This window comes from Marmota flaviventris, chromosome Y (assembly GCF_047511675.1).
Source record: "Marmota flaviventris isolate mMarFla1 chromosome Y, mMarFla1.hap1, whole genome shotgun sequence".
NCBI lineage: Eukaryota > Metazoa > Chordata > Mammalia > Rodentia > Sciuridae > Marmota > Marmota flaviventris.
Window position 1 is genome coordinate 17,888,138 of NC_092519.1, and position 15,512 is coordinate 17,903,649.

At 62.5% G+C, this 15,512-nt stretch overlaps 1 protein-coding gene across 5 annotated transcripts; it reads right to left on the reverse strand.

The window, feature by feature from the left end:
* Positions 1-240: 240 nt before the first annotated feature.
* LOC114106908 (CD99 antigen) lies at positions 241-15,264 on the reverse strand. 5 transcript variants are annotated; one of them, XM_027954101.2, is made up of 10 exons: positions 15,146-15,264; positions 9,041-9,064; positions 7,899-7,949; positions 6,577-6,621; positions 5,883-5,939; positions 5,581-5,628; positions 5,101-5,151; positions 4,483-4,596; positions 1,334-1,390; positions 241-741 (listed from the first exon to the last, which is right to left on the reverse strand). In XM_027954101.2, the coding sequence occupies exons 1-10, from the start codon at positions 15,213-15,215 to the stop codon at positions 716-718; spliced, it is 543 nt and encodes a 180-aa protein (XP_027809902.2). In that variant the 5' UTR covers positions 15,216-15,264; the 3' UTR covers positions 241-715. The 5 variants fall into 5 exon arrangements, 3 of the variants coding, with proteins under 3 accessions (XP_027809902.2, XP_027809903.2, XP_027809904.2); XM_027954102.3 differs by lacking the exon at positions 15,146-15,264 and adding an exon at positions 11,613-12,239; XM_027954103.2 differs by lacking the exons at positions 241-741; positions 1,334-1,390 and adding an exon at positions 1,974-3,188.
* Between the last annotated feature and the right edge of the window lie 248 nt (positions 15,265-15,512).

Genomic DNA, 15,512 nt, shown 5'->3' on the forward strand with positions numbered 1-15,512 from the left:
TGGCTGGGAGTGAGCGCAGGGCAGTACCTGGTTGCTGGGAGCATCTGGGTGCAGGGGAGTATCTGGCGTCTTGGGAGTATCTGCCGGAGCATGCGCGTGTAGGGAACTGTCTGGCTGCCTGGAGCATCTGGGTGCAGGGGAGCATCCGCGCCCAGGTGGAAGAGGAGGCCCCGCCCACGCCCCTTCCCACGCGCCCCCCCCCCCCCAACCCACCGCGGCAAACCAGGGCGCAGAAAGCGCTTGGTTTCCAATTTTGTTTTATTAGTTGGAAAAAAAACCCCCAAAACCCAAAACAAAACAAAACAGCCGGATATCCTAAGGCATCGGAGGGACGCGAGGACCCTGGGGTCACCTCCACTCGGGAGGCGTCGGGCGTCGCCTGGGTCCAGGTAGCTGGGCATCGGCCCAGGGCTTGCGCGTCCAGGCATCTGACGGGGCCGGTGTCGGACCACAGGGACTGGGTCCTGGTGGGCCTTTCCCATCCCCGGGAGCCCCAGGGGTCGAGGTGACACAAGTCCCCGCGGGTTCGTCCCGCTGGTCACCTGGCGTGCTGGTCACCTCAGGTCTGGGTCATGGAGTCCATCAGTGGAGATGGGGCGGCGGCTCCCCGAACGCGCGGTGGCCTCTGCGCTCGCCAGCTGGTCTTGCAAAGTGTCACTGGGCAGGTGTCACTCCGCGACGGACCTGGGACTGGGCTTTTCCCGCCCACCGGCCTCTACTTCTCCAAAAGCGTGCGCTGCACTGGACGGACAGGGGACAGGGCGTCACTCCCCAGTGCCGGACGCACGCGGGGACACGCTTCCTAGAGGACCCAGGAGGCCCGGGCACCTCAATCTAACACGCATAGTCACTCTGTGAGCCCAACGGGTGACGGATGGGACCCCCAGGAAAGGGACACCAGGGATGCTTGACCACTAAAGCCCTGTCCCCAGCCCTTTTTATTCTTTTTTTATTTTGAGACTGGGTCTCGCTGAGTTGCTTAGCACTTCAGTTACTGAGACTGGCCTCCAACTTGCCGTCCTCCTGCCTCAGCCTCCCAAGAGGATTACAGGGGTGCACCCCCGTGCCACACCCAGCCAAATTCTCCTTCTTAGACTTTTTTTTTTTTTTCTTTTAAGGTGACTTAATCGAAGAGGTGCTTAGAGCACAATTCTCACTGGGCACCTGAACCCCTGGGGAGGTGACATACTGACTGACCGCCCAGCCACCCGACCTGGAGGAACGCACCCAGCCCTGCAAATCTGAAACCCGAGGGTGTGGGCGGGAGCAGCCACACAGGTGTCCAGGACTCAGGGACACCGGGAAGCCGTCCCCCCTACCTGCCCATCCTTACCTGGTGGCTCTGCGTTGGTGCCCGCTCGGTTCTCCAAGTCCACTTCTCCTTGTCCGGCTGCAAAGATCAAACAAAACACGCACAGCTCAGTGGAGCAGGGAACGCACTGCTCAAGATGCACAAATCACACCCTGGGGGGGGGGGGGTGGACAGGTTGGACGCCAGGGTCTGCTGCACCCCCGGCTTCATTTCTCAGTCCTAAGACCCTCCAGGAACGAGCGGTGAGCACGGAACCCCCACTTCAAGGCTCAGAAGGGACCGCTGGGCTTGGAACTCTCGCAGCCTGCAGAAGGGGGACTTTTCGTCCCTGCTAGTACCCTGAGGGCCGTCCTTGGGCTAAAAGCTGCCCCCCTGCCCCAATACCCACCTGCCCCAGAATGCAAACCACCAAAACCAGCCCTGGTGCCAGACACCGTGGCCTGTTATCCCAGCAGCTCGGGAGACTGAGGCAGGAGGATGGTCGATTGGAGGCCAGCCTCAGCAACTTAGCTTAGAGCTAACCTAAGCTGTAAGGGGCTGGGGACGGGGCTCGATCCGTGGAATTTCAAACTCACCCGTGCGCCCATGTCACCCCCTACCCCTGACCCTTCTCTTCCAACGCGCATCTAAAAGCCAACAGATCTCCAAGTCCACACGAGGGTCACGGATAAAATGCGTTTATTCGTTCTCTGCACCGTCACCAAAGGACACGTTTACACGCCACACGGAGGGGGCTCACCCCCCCCCCCTCAGGTCACCCCACCCGAGCCCTCCCTGTCCCCTGATCACAGAACCTGAATGCATGTGCCCTCCGTGGTTCAAATACCGTCGTGCCGAAAGGTGTGTGGTGCGGGTTGTAATCACGGCGACAGAAAGATGCACCCCCTAAAGGGACCCTAAGATCTGCAAACTGCACCCCCACCCAGCCTCTAAGTGACACCCACAGTTAAGAAGCCAACGTGCTTGAGACAAAGAGGAGAGCGAGCGAGCCGAAGGTATACGCAAGGCGCGCACTTGAGGGAGGTGCGCAGGTGGTGACCAGAGAGGGTGCTTGCGCTGCAGACAGGGGACACAGCGGGTTGGCCCTTGAACAACTGCAAACTGCGAAAGCCTCGGAGCCCAGGTCAGCGTGCCACCGAGTACCAGCGGCCGGTCACTCCGCGGTACTGAGAATCGGCGTTGGGGGACTTGAGCCTGCGCGCCTGCGCGCCTGCGCGGGCTGGCTTCAGGGGATCCGAACCCAGGATGCTTTGGACACATATGTCCTTCCAAAGAGCAAAAGCGCCATCCAGGTGGCCACCCTGGGGCGGTGACCAGAACCACAGTCGGTCGATCCACCACCTGCGGCGCCCTTTTTGGATAATGCAGGACAGGACTCTGGAGAGCCGTGTCTGCAGACCCAGTGCGGAAGGAATCCTGGGCCGAGAAGTCCCCTGCGCTGACAGTGGCGCTGAGTGGCGAGGTCCCCAGGAGCAAAGGGACCCCCGCCCCAGGGCTGTCCCTGCACAGAAGAGCGCGGAGGGATCCTCGCCCTGCTGACCCACTGCAGAGGACCCTCGGAAGCAGGGCGACGCCGCGCGCCCCGTTCTCTCTGTGGCGTTCCAAAGGGACACCATCCCTTCCCGTCCCTCCCCGCGCACTGGGTGCGTGCCGTGTGGCCATCGAGAAGGCCCAGAAATGGAGAATTTAGGGTACAGAAATCTGCGGAGGGGACCCCGCGGGGAGGAGAGAGGCGCGCTAGCTGGGGAGGGGACCCGGGCGCACAGAGGGGGAGGCGGCCCGCTAGGCCAGGCTGCGTCCTAGGAGCGGCACAAGGGTCCTCGGGACGCTCTGGACTGGACAGGGTGCTCTGCTCCTCCCTAGGTCTTGGAGGCATCTGAAATGGGGGGGACCAAAAAGAAAGAAAAAGTAATAATGATAAAAAAAAAAAAAAAGGAGACTTTTAAGAGGTCAGCAGGGGGCAGGAGCCGGGTGGACAGAGCCGCAGCCAGGTGGCGTTAGAGGACCAGGCAGGAGGCAGGAGGGTGAGCGCAGCCCTGCTCCGCACAGCGTCCAGCTGTCTGTCCATCAGGGACACAGGCCCAGCCCAAAGCGCCTCCCTGAGCATGGATTAGGCTCCGCGTGGTTGTGCGCCCCCCACGCGGACCTCGAAGCTGACCCGGTACCAGGGGACAAGCAGCAGAGACAGACCCTGCAAGCGTCAGGCAGGTGGCCCGCTGAAGCTCCTAGAAATGCAGATTCGCATCTGGGGACATCTACTCTCAGAACGCCCCTGGTCACCCGCGTCACCCTGGGGGAGCTCAAGACGCCACAGGGAGAAGCTTTGGGGTCAATGTGTCTCCTGATGCAGGGTCAGTGACTGATCCGTCCCCACGGGGGACAGAGACACCTGCTCGTACCCCACTGGCCCAAGAGGAGCCCCGGGGTTCGATCCGCGGACAGCAAAATGTCCAGAGCAAACAGGTGATTGCACAAAGAGCGTCCCCTCCTCCCTTCCGTGGGGAACTCGGTTTGCCCCAACCCTGCCCGGCCACCCCAGGTCATTTCTCTACCTCTGTCCCTAAAACCACGCTATCTGAGTCATGCATTACGCTTTTCCCTGGAATCCTAGATCCTTGGTGGCATCTCCTTGAACGTGGGCATTTGTCTGCCCAGATTCCTGACTTGGAGCAAATCCTGGGCCTCATTGAGGGACTTTTAAGCACCAGGTCCCAACCCCCCTGACGGACCATGGAGTCCCCAAGACGCGGGTCCCCAAGGCACCCCGTGTCCCGATTCTCCATCCAATTTTGCACCCCATCCAAGAGCCTCACTGGTTAGTTGGTTTCACCAAATTGGGCGGGAGCGACTCCCCATTTGGGGGGTCGGATTCCTCTGGGTGCAGAAAGCAAGATGGCGGCCCAGCCTTGGGCTCAATTGCCATCCATATTTCCCCGGGATGGCGTCCCCACAGAGGAGTCCCCACACAGCCCGGGGCACCTGCAGCCCGCGTGTGCCCAGAACCCGCCAGCGCTGGAGCAGTTAGCAACCTGTACACATGTGCATGTCGGGGCAGCAGGGCCTGATCGCAGAGCCAGGGAGCCCCAGCCTCGCACCCGCGCTGTGAGCCGGCAAGAGCGCTGCGTGTGCTTTTGCGAGGAGGCCCGGTGCGCGGCCAGGAGGGCACCTACCGTTTTCTTTGAAGCACAGCTTCTTTTTCTGGTAGGCGATGAAGCTGGAGATGGCCCCGGCCACGGCCACCACCACGGCCCCCACGATGCCGGGGACCACACCCTGGGAGTTAGCTGCACAGAGGAAGAAACAGACGTCACCGAGACGGAGAGGGACACGCGGATGGCAATGGAATCCCAGGACAGCCGCCCGAGAGACCCATCTCCACACGGCATAGAAGATGGGCCCAGGAAGCTCAGGAGGCTGAGGCAGGAGGATCGCGAGGTCAAAGCCAGCCTCCGCCAAAGGGAGGCCCTGAGCAGCTCAGGGAGACCCTGTCTCTAAATAAAATGCAAAATAGGGCTGGGGACAGGGCTCAGGGGTCGAGGGACCCTGAGGTCAATCTCGGGTACCAAACCCACCAAAAAAATTTGTCACTTATTTCCTAAAATTGCAAAGTGGCCACGCAGCCGTGCGGCCGGCCGAGCTGTGGCCCGTGATTGACACGGAGGGACGGGGACTCTGCCGAGGTCTTCAGGGCGATCGTGCAAATACTACGACTTAAAGCACCGTGTCCCCGGCGTCCCTTGTCCCCAGAGGAGAGGGGAAGGGAGAGGGCGGCCGTTCAAGGTACATACTGTCTTGTCCCTCGTTCCTGTGACTGCCACCGTCAGAGCCACCGCCGTGTCCTGCAAAAGAAGAGCAGGAGTGTTGACCGAGGGCAGCCTGCTCCTGTGTCCGCTGCACCTGGAAGGTCCCCCGGAGGTCCCCTGTGTCAACGGCTCGGTCCCCATGCATGTGGGGGCTCGGAGACGGGGGACGAGTCTGCAGGGGGGTCTCGAGTGTGGCCTTTCAGGGGCCTCTGAGTGGACCTGGGTCTATCCTTTTCTGTCTGCGTCCCAGCAGGAGGTGATGGACCCAGGACCCCTCAGCAGGGAGCCTTCCGTCAACACAGGTGGCCCTCAGCTGGCTCCCAGGGGTCCAGCCCAGGACAGAGCCCCCCAGGGACAGAGCCATGCATTCGAGAGTGACCTCGCCGAGAAGCTCGGGGGACGCTCCCTTCTGTGACTCTGCAGGGCCGGTGGCCGCAGGGGGTGGGGGGAGAAAGGACAGCTCACCGTCACCTCCCGAAGTCCCGTCTAGGAGGTCACTGTCAGAAAAGCCACCTGGGGAGAGAGGGGAAGAGTCAGCGGGTCCTCGGGGTGGAGGGGGCCGTCCCGGTGCGGAGGCAGGAGGACGGCCAGTTGGAGGCCAGCCTCAGCCCGTCAGCACGGCCCCGTCTCCAAAGGAAATAGGAAAAGGGCTGAACACTGCAGATCCCAGCCCAAAGCGGCCTTTGGGGGAAAGGACGGTCCCCACAACCCCCAGTCCAGCCACGCCCCATGACCCCAAGTCCAGCCGAGGGACAGGGGGGACTTACCAGAGGAGCCGGGCTGGTTGGGCCTGGGCTTGGGCTCATTGGGCGACGCTGGGGCATCTGTAACAGAGTTAGAGCAGCGAGAAATGAAGGGAGGGGACCTTCCTCGGCTCCCCCAGGTCACCCAGCAGCTGGACAGCACAGCTAGCCCTCGCCCCGGAGGGGACACTCATCCCACGGCCACCTGCCAGTTGCTGTCCACCCCCTGGTGACGATGCTACTCACTGAGTGCTTTCAACAGAGGCCAAATGGTCACGTGGGAGGCCACGCAGGAAGGTTCAGAGGTGGAATGAGTGGGTTGTGAGAGGTGTAGACTCATAGTGGATTAATCCACTTGGATGGACTCACTGGGTGGGGACTGCAGCAGGTGGGGTGTGGCTGGAGGAGGGGGTCCCTGGGCTGTGCCTTTGGGGTCTCTGTCCTGTCCCTGGTGAGCAGAGCTCTCTCTGCTCCCTGGTGCCCTGTCCTGAGCTGCTCTCCTCCTCCAGGCCCTGCCGCCATCTTGTTCTGCCTCCCCTTGGGCCAGAGCCAGGGAGTCGGCCACCAGGGACTGGACCTCGGACACCAGCACCAACTGCCACACTGCTCACGGCGGCAGGGATCAAATAACACGAGTTGGGTTCCTGACGACCCCCGATCCTTTCTGCAAATGCACGAGTGGGCACCTCAACGACACTGGCCGCAGCAGGTCACTCACCGTGTCCACCACCACCGAGAGCGTCCTCGAGGTTAAAGCCGTTCCCTAGAAACGGGGACAGGGGGTTAATTCCAAAGTTCTCGGGGCGCGATGCTGGCACAGACGAAGGTCACCCGGGGGGGGTGGGGGGCAGAAGCAGCGGGTTATTAGCAAAGCTGAGCCTCGAGCGCGCGCAGCAGGGGACACTGGGGACCCTCGGGTAGCTCCCCTTTACCTTTCAGCCCCTCTGGGGAAACACCCGGGGTGTTCCTCCGTGTCGCTGGGCGACAAAGTTGCAACTGACTCACGGTGTGCATTTGCGACAAAGTTGCAACTTCGCGGGGGTCATTTGCAACAAAGTTGCGACTGCGTTTTGCGCAGTGCGCATCCTGAGCTGCAGGGAGCTGTCCAGTGGTTTTTCTGTGCAGCCCTGACCACATTCCCCGCTTGGAGGCATGGACCTTTCTCAGGGTCCAAGAGCCTCACCCCGCCTTAACCGCGTCTATTTGCAGGACCTCAGGACGCGCGAGGCCGTCCTTCTTGTAGACGGCGGCCTCCAGGAGCACGGAGCCGGACCTCAGGACCGAGGGGGCGCAGGAGGGAGACCCCCCAGCAGAGAAACCTCAACCCTCCTGAGGGTCTCGAGTGCCTCCCTTTGCAGAGTTGAGACCCGCCCCTCCAGCAAGGCCCCACCGCGGTGCCCACCTTGCCAGGGCTTCGGGACGATCTTTGTCACGGGCCCCGGGGCTTCGTGCGCGGCCAAGCTTAGGTCAGCTGAGGGCGAGCAGCAGCTGCTCAGTGCGCGAGGGCTCCCCGCCGCGCCACCTTCAGAAGCAAGCAAGCAGCTAAGGCAGAGCGGCCTCCGCAGCGAGGCCAGCCAGGAGCGGGCAGCAGCCATCTCATCCGCTAAGACTCCAACCACACTCTGGGGCCCAATGATGCCCGTCAAGGAACAGACGGGCAGAGGCCACGGGTCCCAAAGTTGGGCGTGGACATGGAATTGAAATGGCCCATGGTGGTCACCGCAGCGGCTCGGGAGGCTGAGGCAGGAGGATCGCGGGTTCAAAGCCAGCCTCCGCCAAAGCGAGGCCCTAAGCAGCTCAGGGAGACCCTGTCCCTAAATAAAATGCAAAATAGGGCTGGGGACGGGGCTCAGGGGTCGAGTGTCCCTGGGTTCAGTCCCTGGTACCAAAAAAAAAAAAATGTCACCACCCAGGACACAGGCCCCACGAGTGACTCATGTCCTTTGGTGGCTTCGGGAGCTCTGTCCTGCTGTTAGTTAGGGTCCAGGAAGCCAGCGTTTCCTCTTTCTATGTTGCACAGCGAGGACTTTGTCTCCTTACCGTCATCGCTGGGCTTTTTGGGAGCCTTCGTTGGTTTCTGGTCATCGCCTCCTGAGAAGCAAACAAACAAAAATAACTAGAGGTACTAGGCGGAGGCAGGGAGGCCCGCTCCGTGTCCACTCCGTGCACACGTGGAACTCGGTTGGCTGCACAGCACGGTCCCGCCGGGTTGTCCCCTTCCTCCTGAGAGACAGATGCCCCCCCCCCCCCCGGAAACCACAAGAAGAGGAAGCTGAGCAGCAAGACCGAGAGTGGACGGCCCGAGATCAGAGGAGAAGGCGGGGGAGGGACCGGTGCCCATTTACTCCTCGGGAACCTCGCTTCCTCCCCAGGGACCTGCACCCAAGCGGCCTCCGTTAGGAACCCAGGCTGGGCCGGGCGCGGTGGCTCCCACCCTGGATCCCTGCAGCTCGGGAGGCTGAGGCAGGAGGATGGCAAGTTGGAGGCCAGCCTCAGCCACTCAGCCAGGCTCTAAGCCATTTAGCGTGGGACTGAGCGACTTCTAGAAGGTGTCTGCAGAGGGACTCATTCCTGAGATGGGCTCCTCCTGGGTCAGGGGTCCCTCATGCCATGGCCGTGTCCTCCCAAGAGAAGGGGACACAGACCCAGAGGAGGAGCCCCGTGGAGACGGAGGCAGAGACTGCAGTGAGGGGCCACCAGCCCAGGGCCACCTGGAGCCCAGGAGCTGGACAGGCAGGAGGAGCCTCCCTGGAGCCCTGGAGGGGGCTCAGCCGGGAACCCGGGTCCAGCCTCTGCTTTTGGGGTCTTTACTGTGACAACCCTGTGGATCCAGAGCCGAGCAGAGCTCAAGACAGAAGGGGCAGCTGGACACCTTTCCCCGGCGCCGGGGTCTCAGGTGCAGAGAGGGACAGGATGTGGGCAGAGCGGACCTGGGAGCCGAGGCTGGGGCAGAGGACAGGCAGGATCCCGCCGCAGGGTGGACCAGTCCCTTCCCCAAGCCCCAGGCTGCCCGGCTTCCAGGTCACCATCTCCACTGAATGACCCCAGCGGCCACCACGGTGGACCCTGCTGGACCTCTGTGCACTGTCCCCTTCCCGAGGGGCTCACACCGTCAAGGCCTTAAGGGACACACTGTGTGCAAAGTTAAAGAAAATAAAAATAAAAAATCAGGCACTACTCACCGAGGGCGTCGGACAGATCCAAATCTGAGAGGAAAAGGGAGAAGACCCAGGTTAGAAATCGGGGAAATTACGCCGGACGCCGTGGCCCACGCCTGCCATCCCAGCGGCTCTCCGGAGGCCGAGGCAGGAGGATGGCGAGGTCAAAGCCAGCCTCAGCCAAAGGGAGGCCCTGTGCAGCTCAGGGAGACCCTGTCCCTAAATAAAATGCAAAACAGGGCTGGGGACGGGGCTCAGGGGTCCAGTTTGTGGACAGTGGGTGGGGCCAGGGGCAGAGGTCCACTCAGGGGCAGAGGTCTGGACACCCCCGTTTTCCTCAGAGGCTGCAGAGCTCCCAGACCTGGAAGAGGACATTTGGACACCTGGAATCCCCTCCAGGTGTCCCGGGATGGGACACATTATTGCCACCGGCCTCCCCGAGGTCCAAACCAACTCTGCAGCTAATCCTCGTGTCCGGCTCCCCGAACCCCCAGAAACCACCTGGGCACTTCCTGTTTCTTGTGAGAGTCAGAACAGGTTCCCCTCGTCTTTCTGAGCCTGGCTTGTTTCAGGGCACACACATCGTCCCCTCCGGGCCACCACGCTGTCACCAAGGACAGGAGGAGCCTGCCTTTTTTGTGGCTGCATACTATTCCCACCTGCCTACAGGACATATTTCTCCCGGGGCTCACCCTAGGTTGTCCCCATTTCTGAGCTGCTTGGCAGGACGCGGCCATGATCGTGAGGGCGCAGATGGCTGGGTCACCTAGATCATGTCATCTTACACCAGGCGGAGGGGGAGGGGGCACAAAGTGACACTCAGACCTTCCAGAAAAAGCCACCAACTTCCTCTCCTTCCAAGACACAGAGCCCTGTCCTCCCTTCTGGTCCTCCTCGGTGCGCACAAAACCCAGGTGACCCATACCCAGATCTGCTGCCCAAACACCCCCCCAGGGACATTAGCGAGAAAGGGCAGGTGGCCAGTCCGGGGGGGCCCCCAGATGCCCCGGGGAAGCCGGCCGCTCGGATCCTCCCTCAGTTTGCAGAGAGGCTGCCTCCGCCCCGCCCTCCGCCCGCGCAACCAGCCTCCAGATGTGCAGGGGACCGGCCGATGAGTCACCAGGGCGCGTCCCAACGGCGGCCCGAGCCCCGCCCTTCCTCGGCTCCGCGGCCAGGAAGCTCGGAAAACAAGCCGAGGCGCGCACGGGCCTCCCTCGCGGCCTCCCTCCCGGCCTCCCGCCGAGCTGCCTCCCGCAGGCCGCAGGGGTGAGGCCCGCAGGTGCAAATGCAGCCCGAAGGCGCACCGGAGGGCAGCCCCGCAGAGGCCAAGGGCCCCTGGACTTGCAAACCGGCTGGGTCGACCTACGCCGAGCTTAGGCGCCGCCTGTATACGGTGCCTTTTGCAGATCACCTCAGGGAACCGCCTTCCAGGCCCGGCGCTTAGCGACAGTGTTACCCCGCGGAGGCCCCTGTCCTCTGTCACTCTGAGGCATTGTCCCCCACAGTTGCGGGGGGGGGGGACAGTCCCTTCCTGAGCAGCCTGGGTCTCCAGGAAATCAGGGGACCCGGTGGCCCAGAGACCGTGTGGGGATTCTCCGTGACAGTGACAGCCCACTTGAGGGTGCGGGAGGGACCCAGGCGGAGGTGACAGACGCACAGACGACCTGGCCCTTCCTCGGGACTCTGCACCGCGGGTCACCACAAAAGGGAACTGTCCTTTTTCTTTCCTGGGGACGGAATCCCGGGGCGCTTCTCCGCGGAGCCACATCCCCAGGGCATTTTGACTTTTTATTTAGAGCCAGGGTCTCGCTGAGTTGGGTGGAGTCTTGCTAAATGGCTGAGGCTGGCCTCCCACTCTCCGTCCTCCTGCCTCAGCCTCCTGAGCCGCTGGGATAACCCGGCAAAGGATCAAGGGGTGGATGGGTGGATGGACCGGTGGGTGGACAGATGGATGCACATGGATGATTGACGGCTGGATGGTGGACAAACTTGATTGACAGCTGGAACCTGGCCTCTCAGGGCCTCTGGGGTGCTCTGGTGAGGGGCTTTTAAAAAGCCTTCAGTCTCTAAGGAGGTGCCTGGACCTGCCCAAAGTGTGCAAGGTATGAACTATCTGAAGGGCTCCTCCAAGTCCTGGACAGATGCTAGGGTTGGGGACGGTGCCGAACAATTGAGGGGATTACTTCAACAGTCTGCTAACAATCTGATGTGGAAGAAGGAGCCGGCAGGAGTGGAACGGGCTGCTTCCAGTCCTGAGCTCTGGCAAAAGGCCATATCCTAAAAGATAGGCATGAAGGAGGGGATGCAGGCCAAGGAGACTAAATCCCGGTGCTTTGGACACGGAGCACTTGGTGCATCCACACAGACCTGATCCCTGCGCAATTCCCTACCAAAGCTCAACCCAGTGAGGAATCTGGGGACAGGGTCCTGGACACTGGGGGGTGGAGAAAAAGCAGAATGCCCAGATGTGGATCTAGGGAAGTTCCCTCTGTGATCACACTCCCAGTCTAGTTCTTCCCCACCATTTCCACTCCCCGCTTATCTCCAGCTCCTTATCTTGCTGGACACAGAGATGAACCCAGGCTGCGGCTCTGACCTCGGGGCTGTCTGGGGGTCACAGCCATCGTCCCGCAGACACCTCTGGCTGGAAGCCGGACACCGGGCGGGGGCCCTGGCTGTCCGTCACGTCTGTCTGTGGGAGCTAGCTCGGTGCAGAGGGACCGAGAAGATACCACGTCCCTCGGGCTCTAGAACCATCCGTGGCTCCCGTGCCCTCCTCCAGGGGCCGGCAGGACCTGCCATCTTGGGGCGCTTCTCAGCGCACAGAGGGACCCCAGCGACGACGGTGTCCCCTGGAGAAGTGACGCCCGGGAGCCGGGGGCGGCCAGCTGCGGTTTCCAGGGCACTCACTGGTGTGGCTCAGGGGAAGGAAAACAGGAAACAGGAATTTGTAGAGGGGGGTAGAGGCCCAGCCTCACCAGCGAGGCTGGCACCCGCCCAAGCCAACGGCCCAGCACCAGCAGGAAGCCCCCAGAGAGAAGTGGCCATGTGCAGACGGTGCCGTTATCACCCCGATGCCGTCACCGTCCTTGGTCACTGTCCTTCCTCCAGGACAAGGGCACACACACAAGAAGGCCAGGGCGTACAGCTGTCCCTGCGGTGGGGACACTCTGCCACCCTGAAGGCCACCTCCACCAGCAACAACGCTCCGCCTGCCACCACGCTCTTACAAGGTGACGATGACCATGTGATAAACTGCTTGAGCCAGGCGCGGTGGCCCATGCCTGTCATCCCGGTGGCTCGGGAGGCTGAGGCAGGAGGATCGCAAGTTGGAGGCCAGCCTCAGCAACTCAAAGAGGCCCTGAGCAACTCAGGGAGAACCTGTGTCTAAATAAAATATAAAAAGGGCTGGGGATGGGGCTCAGTGGCTAAGCACCCCCGAATTTAACAGCCAGTACCCCCCAAAATTAATAAAATAAATTAAAAAAATAATTTTAAAAAAAATCTAAAAATGATAAAAATAAAGGAGCCAGGGTGTGGCTCAATACTGACCGGTCCCCAGTACAAAAAAAATAATGAAATGAAATGAAATAGACCCTTAGGTCACCCTGACGGACAGACGGATTCCAGGGGGTGAAATGTCCGTCTGTCTGGATTTGGGGTCTTTCTTTTGCCAAACGTGAAAATAGGTTTAAAAACCTGGTGGAAATCAGGGGAGAGGGTCCCCAGCCCGGCCAGAGGCTGGCGGCTTCTGGGTTAAAGAATCCAGCGTCCCCCTGAGAGGCTCCGGGCGCCTCTGGCTACCCCGCGTCAGAAGGGTCTGCAAATGTGGGGAGCGCAGGGTCCCCATGTCCTGGCGCCAGGGGACACGGAGGGCCCAGAAGGACCCAGGTGACCTCCCTGAGTGCCCCTCACTGGACAGTGCCCCCCATTGGACAGGAGTCCAGTTAGCTCTGCACGTCCCCAGCCCTGTTTTGCATTTTATTTAGGGACAGGGTCTCCCTGAGTGGCTCAGGGCCTCGCTTTGGCGGAGGCTGGCTTTGAACTCGCCATCCTCCTGCCTCGGCCTCCCGAGCCGCTGGGAGGACAGGCGTGGGCCACGGCGCCCGGCCGAGCGAGCAGCCTCTGTCCACTCACCAGAGCTCAGGGACAGACCCATAAGAACGGCCAAGACCTGGCTCGAGTGTCATGTGGGTCTCAGATCTCTGGGTGGCCGACTGCTTCCAGGTACAGACGGACGCTTCGTTGATTGGCAGGTCCACAGCCGGCCACCTCAGATCTAAGGCACTGCTGAGCTCAAGGAGATGCACCAGGACCCAAGGTCCCCGCTACGGTGCCACCTGGGAGCCAGAGCCCACCCTGCAGGGACTTCGTGCCCTCCTGGCTGCAGATGCCCCCGATGGACCCTCAGCGTGCAGGGGTCCCCTGCCTCAGGTCTCCAGGGGACAATTCCTCCTCCACTAGACGCTGCCCCTGGAGACGCCAAGCCCTGGGTCTGTGTCTTCCCACTTCTCCAAAATCCCCTGTCCTCTGTGGAAGGCTCTGTCACCGTCACCGTGGAAATCAAAGCCACTCTTTGGGCGTCCATTCCAGTTCCTGGGCGCCACCCACGTGTCTGGGGAATGTCCAGGTCTCAGGGACCCACCAGGGCACTGTGCTACCTGGGAGCCCACGACTCCTCGGGTCCCCAAACTGGGAACATGGAGCCAGAGTTCCCAGCAGCAAGACTTAGGACCCGTCTGGAGCCAAGATTTTTTGCAAACCCCCCGTGGAAACCAAGCCCGAGGCTGACTCTCGGGAACAATCTGGTCCCCATCTGGTCCCAAGAGGATCTGATGGGAAAGAGGGGATCAGAAGCGGGAAGAGGAGGCGGCCCCTCAGAGGAAGAGCGCAGTCCCCTGCCCCACCCTGCGGCCACCCCATCACGGAAATCATCCACAACCACAGCCTTGGGGTTGGTAGGGCCCGTGAGCACTACTGAGGCACTTCCAAGCCGATACACTGAAACGTCTTATTTGGGACTCAGACATGACGAGGCCGCCCCCTCTCCACCGTAACCCTCCAAAAAGGTGCAATCGCCCGCCAATTCTGCAGCAACAGCAGGTCAGGGACAAGTTAGGGAGGGGTAGGACCGGCGAGCTGTAAATTCGTTTTCCCCACCAGGAGGCAGGCTGCGCTCCTGCTTGGCCGCGGTGCATTCCAAAAGCGGGTTCAAATTGTCCCTAAAAACCGAGGGCCTGGTGTCCCCCTCAGGTCTAGGCTGAGCTGCAGGCTGGGGGCGCTCGGCAGAGAAATTTGAAGGCCCCATCCCGGCTGCTGCGCGCTTCTCATTCCTGAACAGAACCGGCGCCCAGATACGGGCAGCGGGCGCGCGCACTCAGGGACCCAGCGGTGCCCTGCGTGTGGTGACAGTGACTCACACCACCCGCGCCCTGAAGCCTTTCCGTTTTGCAAAGAAGTTGGGGCAGGGATGGGGGAGAGAAAGGGCCAGGGGTCCCGGGGATTCTGCTTCTCTGGCTCCTTTTCCTGCCTGTCCCGAGTGACAAGCCCCTGACCATCTGGTAAGGGCGCCTCCGTGTCCCCGCGTCGCTTCTCCACCAGGCGTGACCCGCGGCCAGCGCTCGCCAAGGACTTTTTCTGCCCACCTCGCCCTGCCCCTCCTCCCAGGCCCGAGCTCCGGAGCCGATTCCAAATTTAGGCCCGGGCGCAGGGCGTGGCTGGGGACGCGGCTCGCACACAAAGGCCCAGGTCCCCGAGGCCCCCCGTGCGCGTGGGCGAGAGGTGGCGACCCAAGTGGCCGGGGGACAGCGGGCACCGGGCTGCGGACCGTAATCCGGTCGCCCGGGCCGGGAAGCGGAGGGGGACGGTCGCCGGCTGTCCCCCGGGGGCCTCCTGCAAACTTTGAAAAAGTTGGAGACGCCCGAAAAGACACGCTGACATTTCGCGCCTGGAAGCGATCCGAGCTGGCCCCGGGGACACAGCTGGAGACGCGGGCCTCCTCCTGGAGGCGTGGGCCACCCGCTGGCCGCCCGCCAGGGCTCCGGGCGCGGACCGAGGCCTCGCCGCGCGCTGCGCCCCCCGCGATGCCGTGCGCCCCCCGCGCCCCCGGGCCCGGTGGCGGTCACTCACCCTGCGCCTCCAGCTCGGCGCCCAGCAGGAGGAGCAGCAGCAGCCCGGCCAGGGCGGCCCGACGCGCCATGGTGCGCGCGGAGCCGCAGGGGACAGTCCGGCGAGTGGGGCGCCCGGGCGGCGGCGCAGAGATCCCGGGCCCAGGCGGGGCCGGAGGAGGGGCGCCGCCCTGTCCCCGCCCCGCGCCCGCCCCGGCCACCTCCCACCCCGCGCCCTGGCCCCGGGACCGCGGCAAACCCTGGAGGGGACCCCGCGGGGCGAGTCCCGAGCGCTCCGAGGGGGTCGCCGCCCCCGCTAAGCCCCTCCTGTCTGCAAACTGCTCCGCGGGGCTCCACACGCGCCCCCAGGGAGCACTCCGCGCTCCGTC

Bases quoted from the DNA above. Each gene is read 5' to 3' on its own strand.
- LOC114106908 (XM_027954101.2), bottom strand. From the start codon at position 15,215: ATGGCGCGTCGGGCCGCCCTGGCCGGGCTGCTGCTGCTCCTCCTGCTG. The intron at 5,152-5,580 runs GTGAGCTGTCCT...CTTCTTTTGCAG, and splicing joins CGGGACTTCGGGAGGTGACG to GACACGGCGGTGGCTCTGAC. The intron at 4,597-5,100 runs GTATGTACCTTG...TCCTCTGTGCAG, and splicing joins CAGGAACGAGGGACAAGACA to CTAACTCCCAGGGTGTGGTC.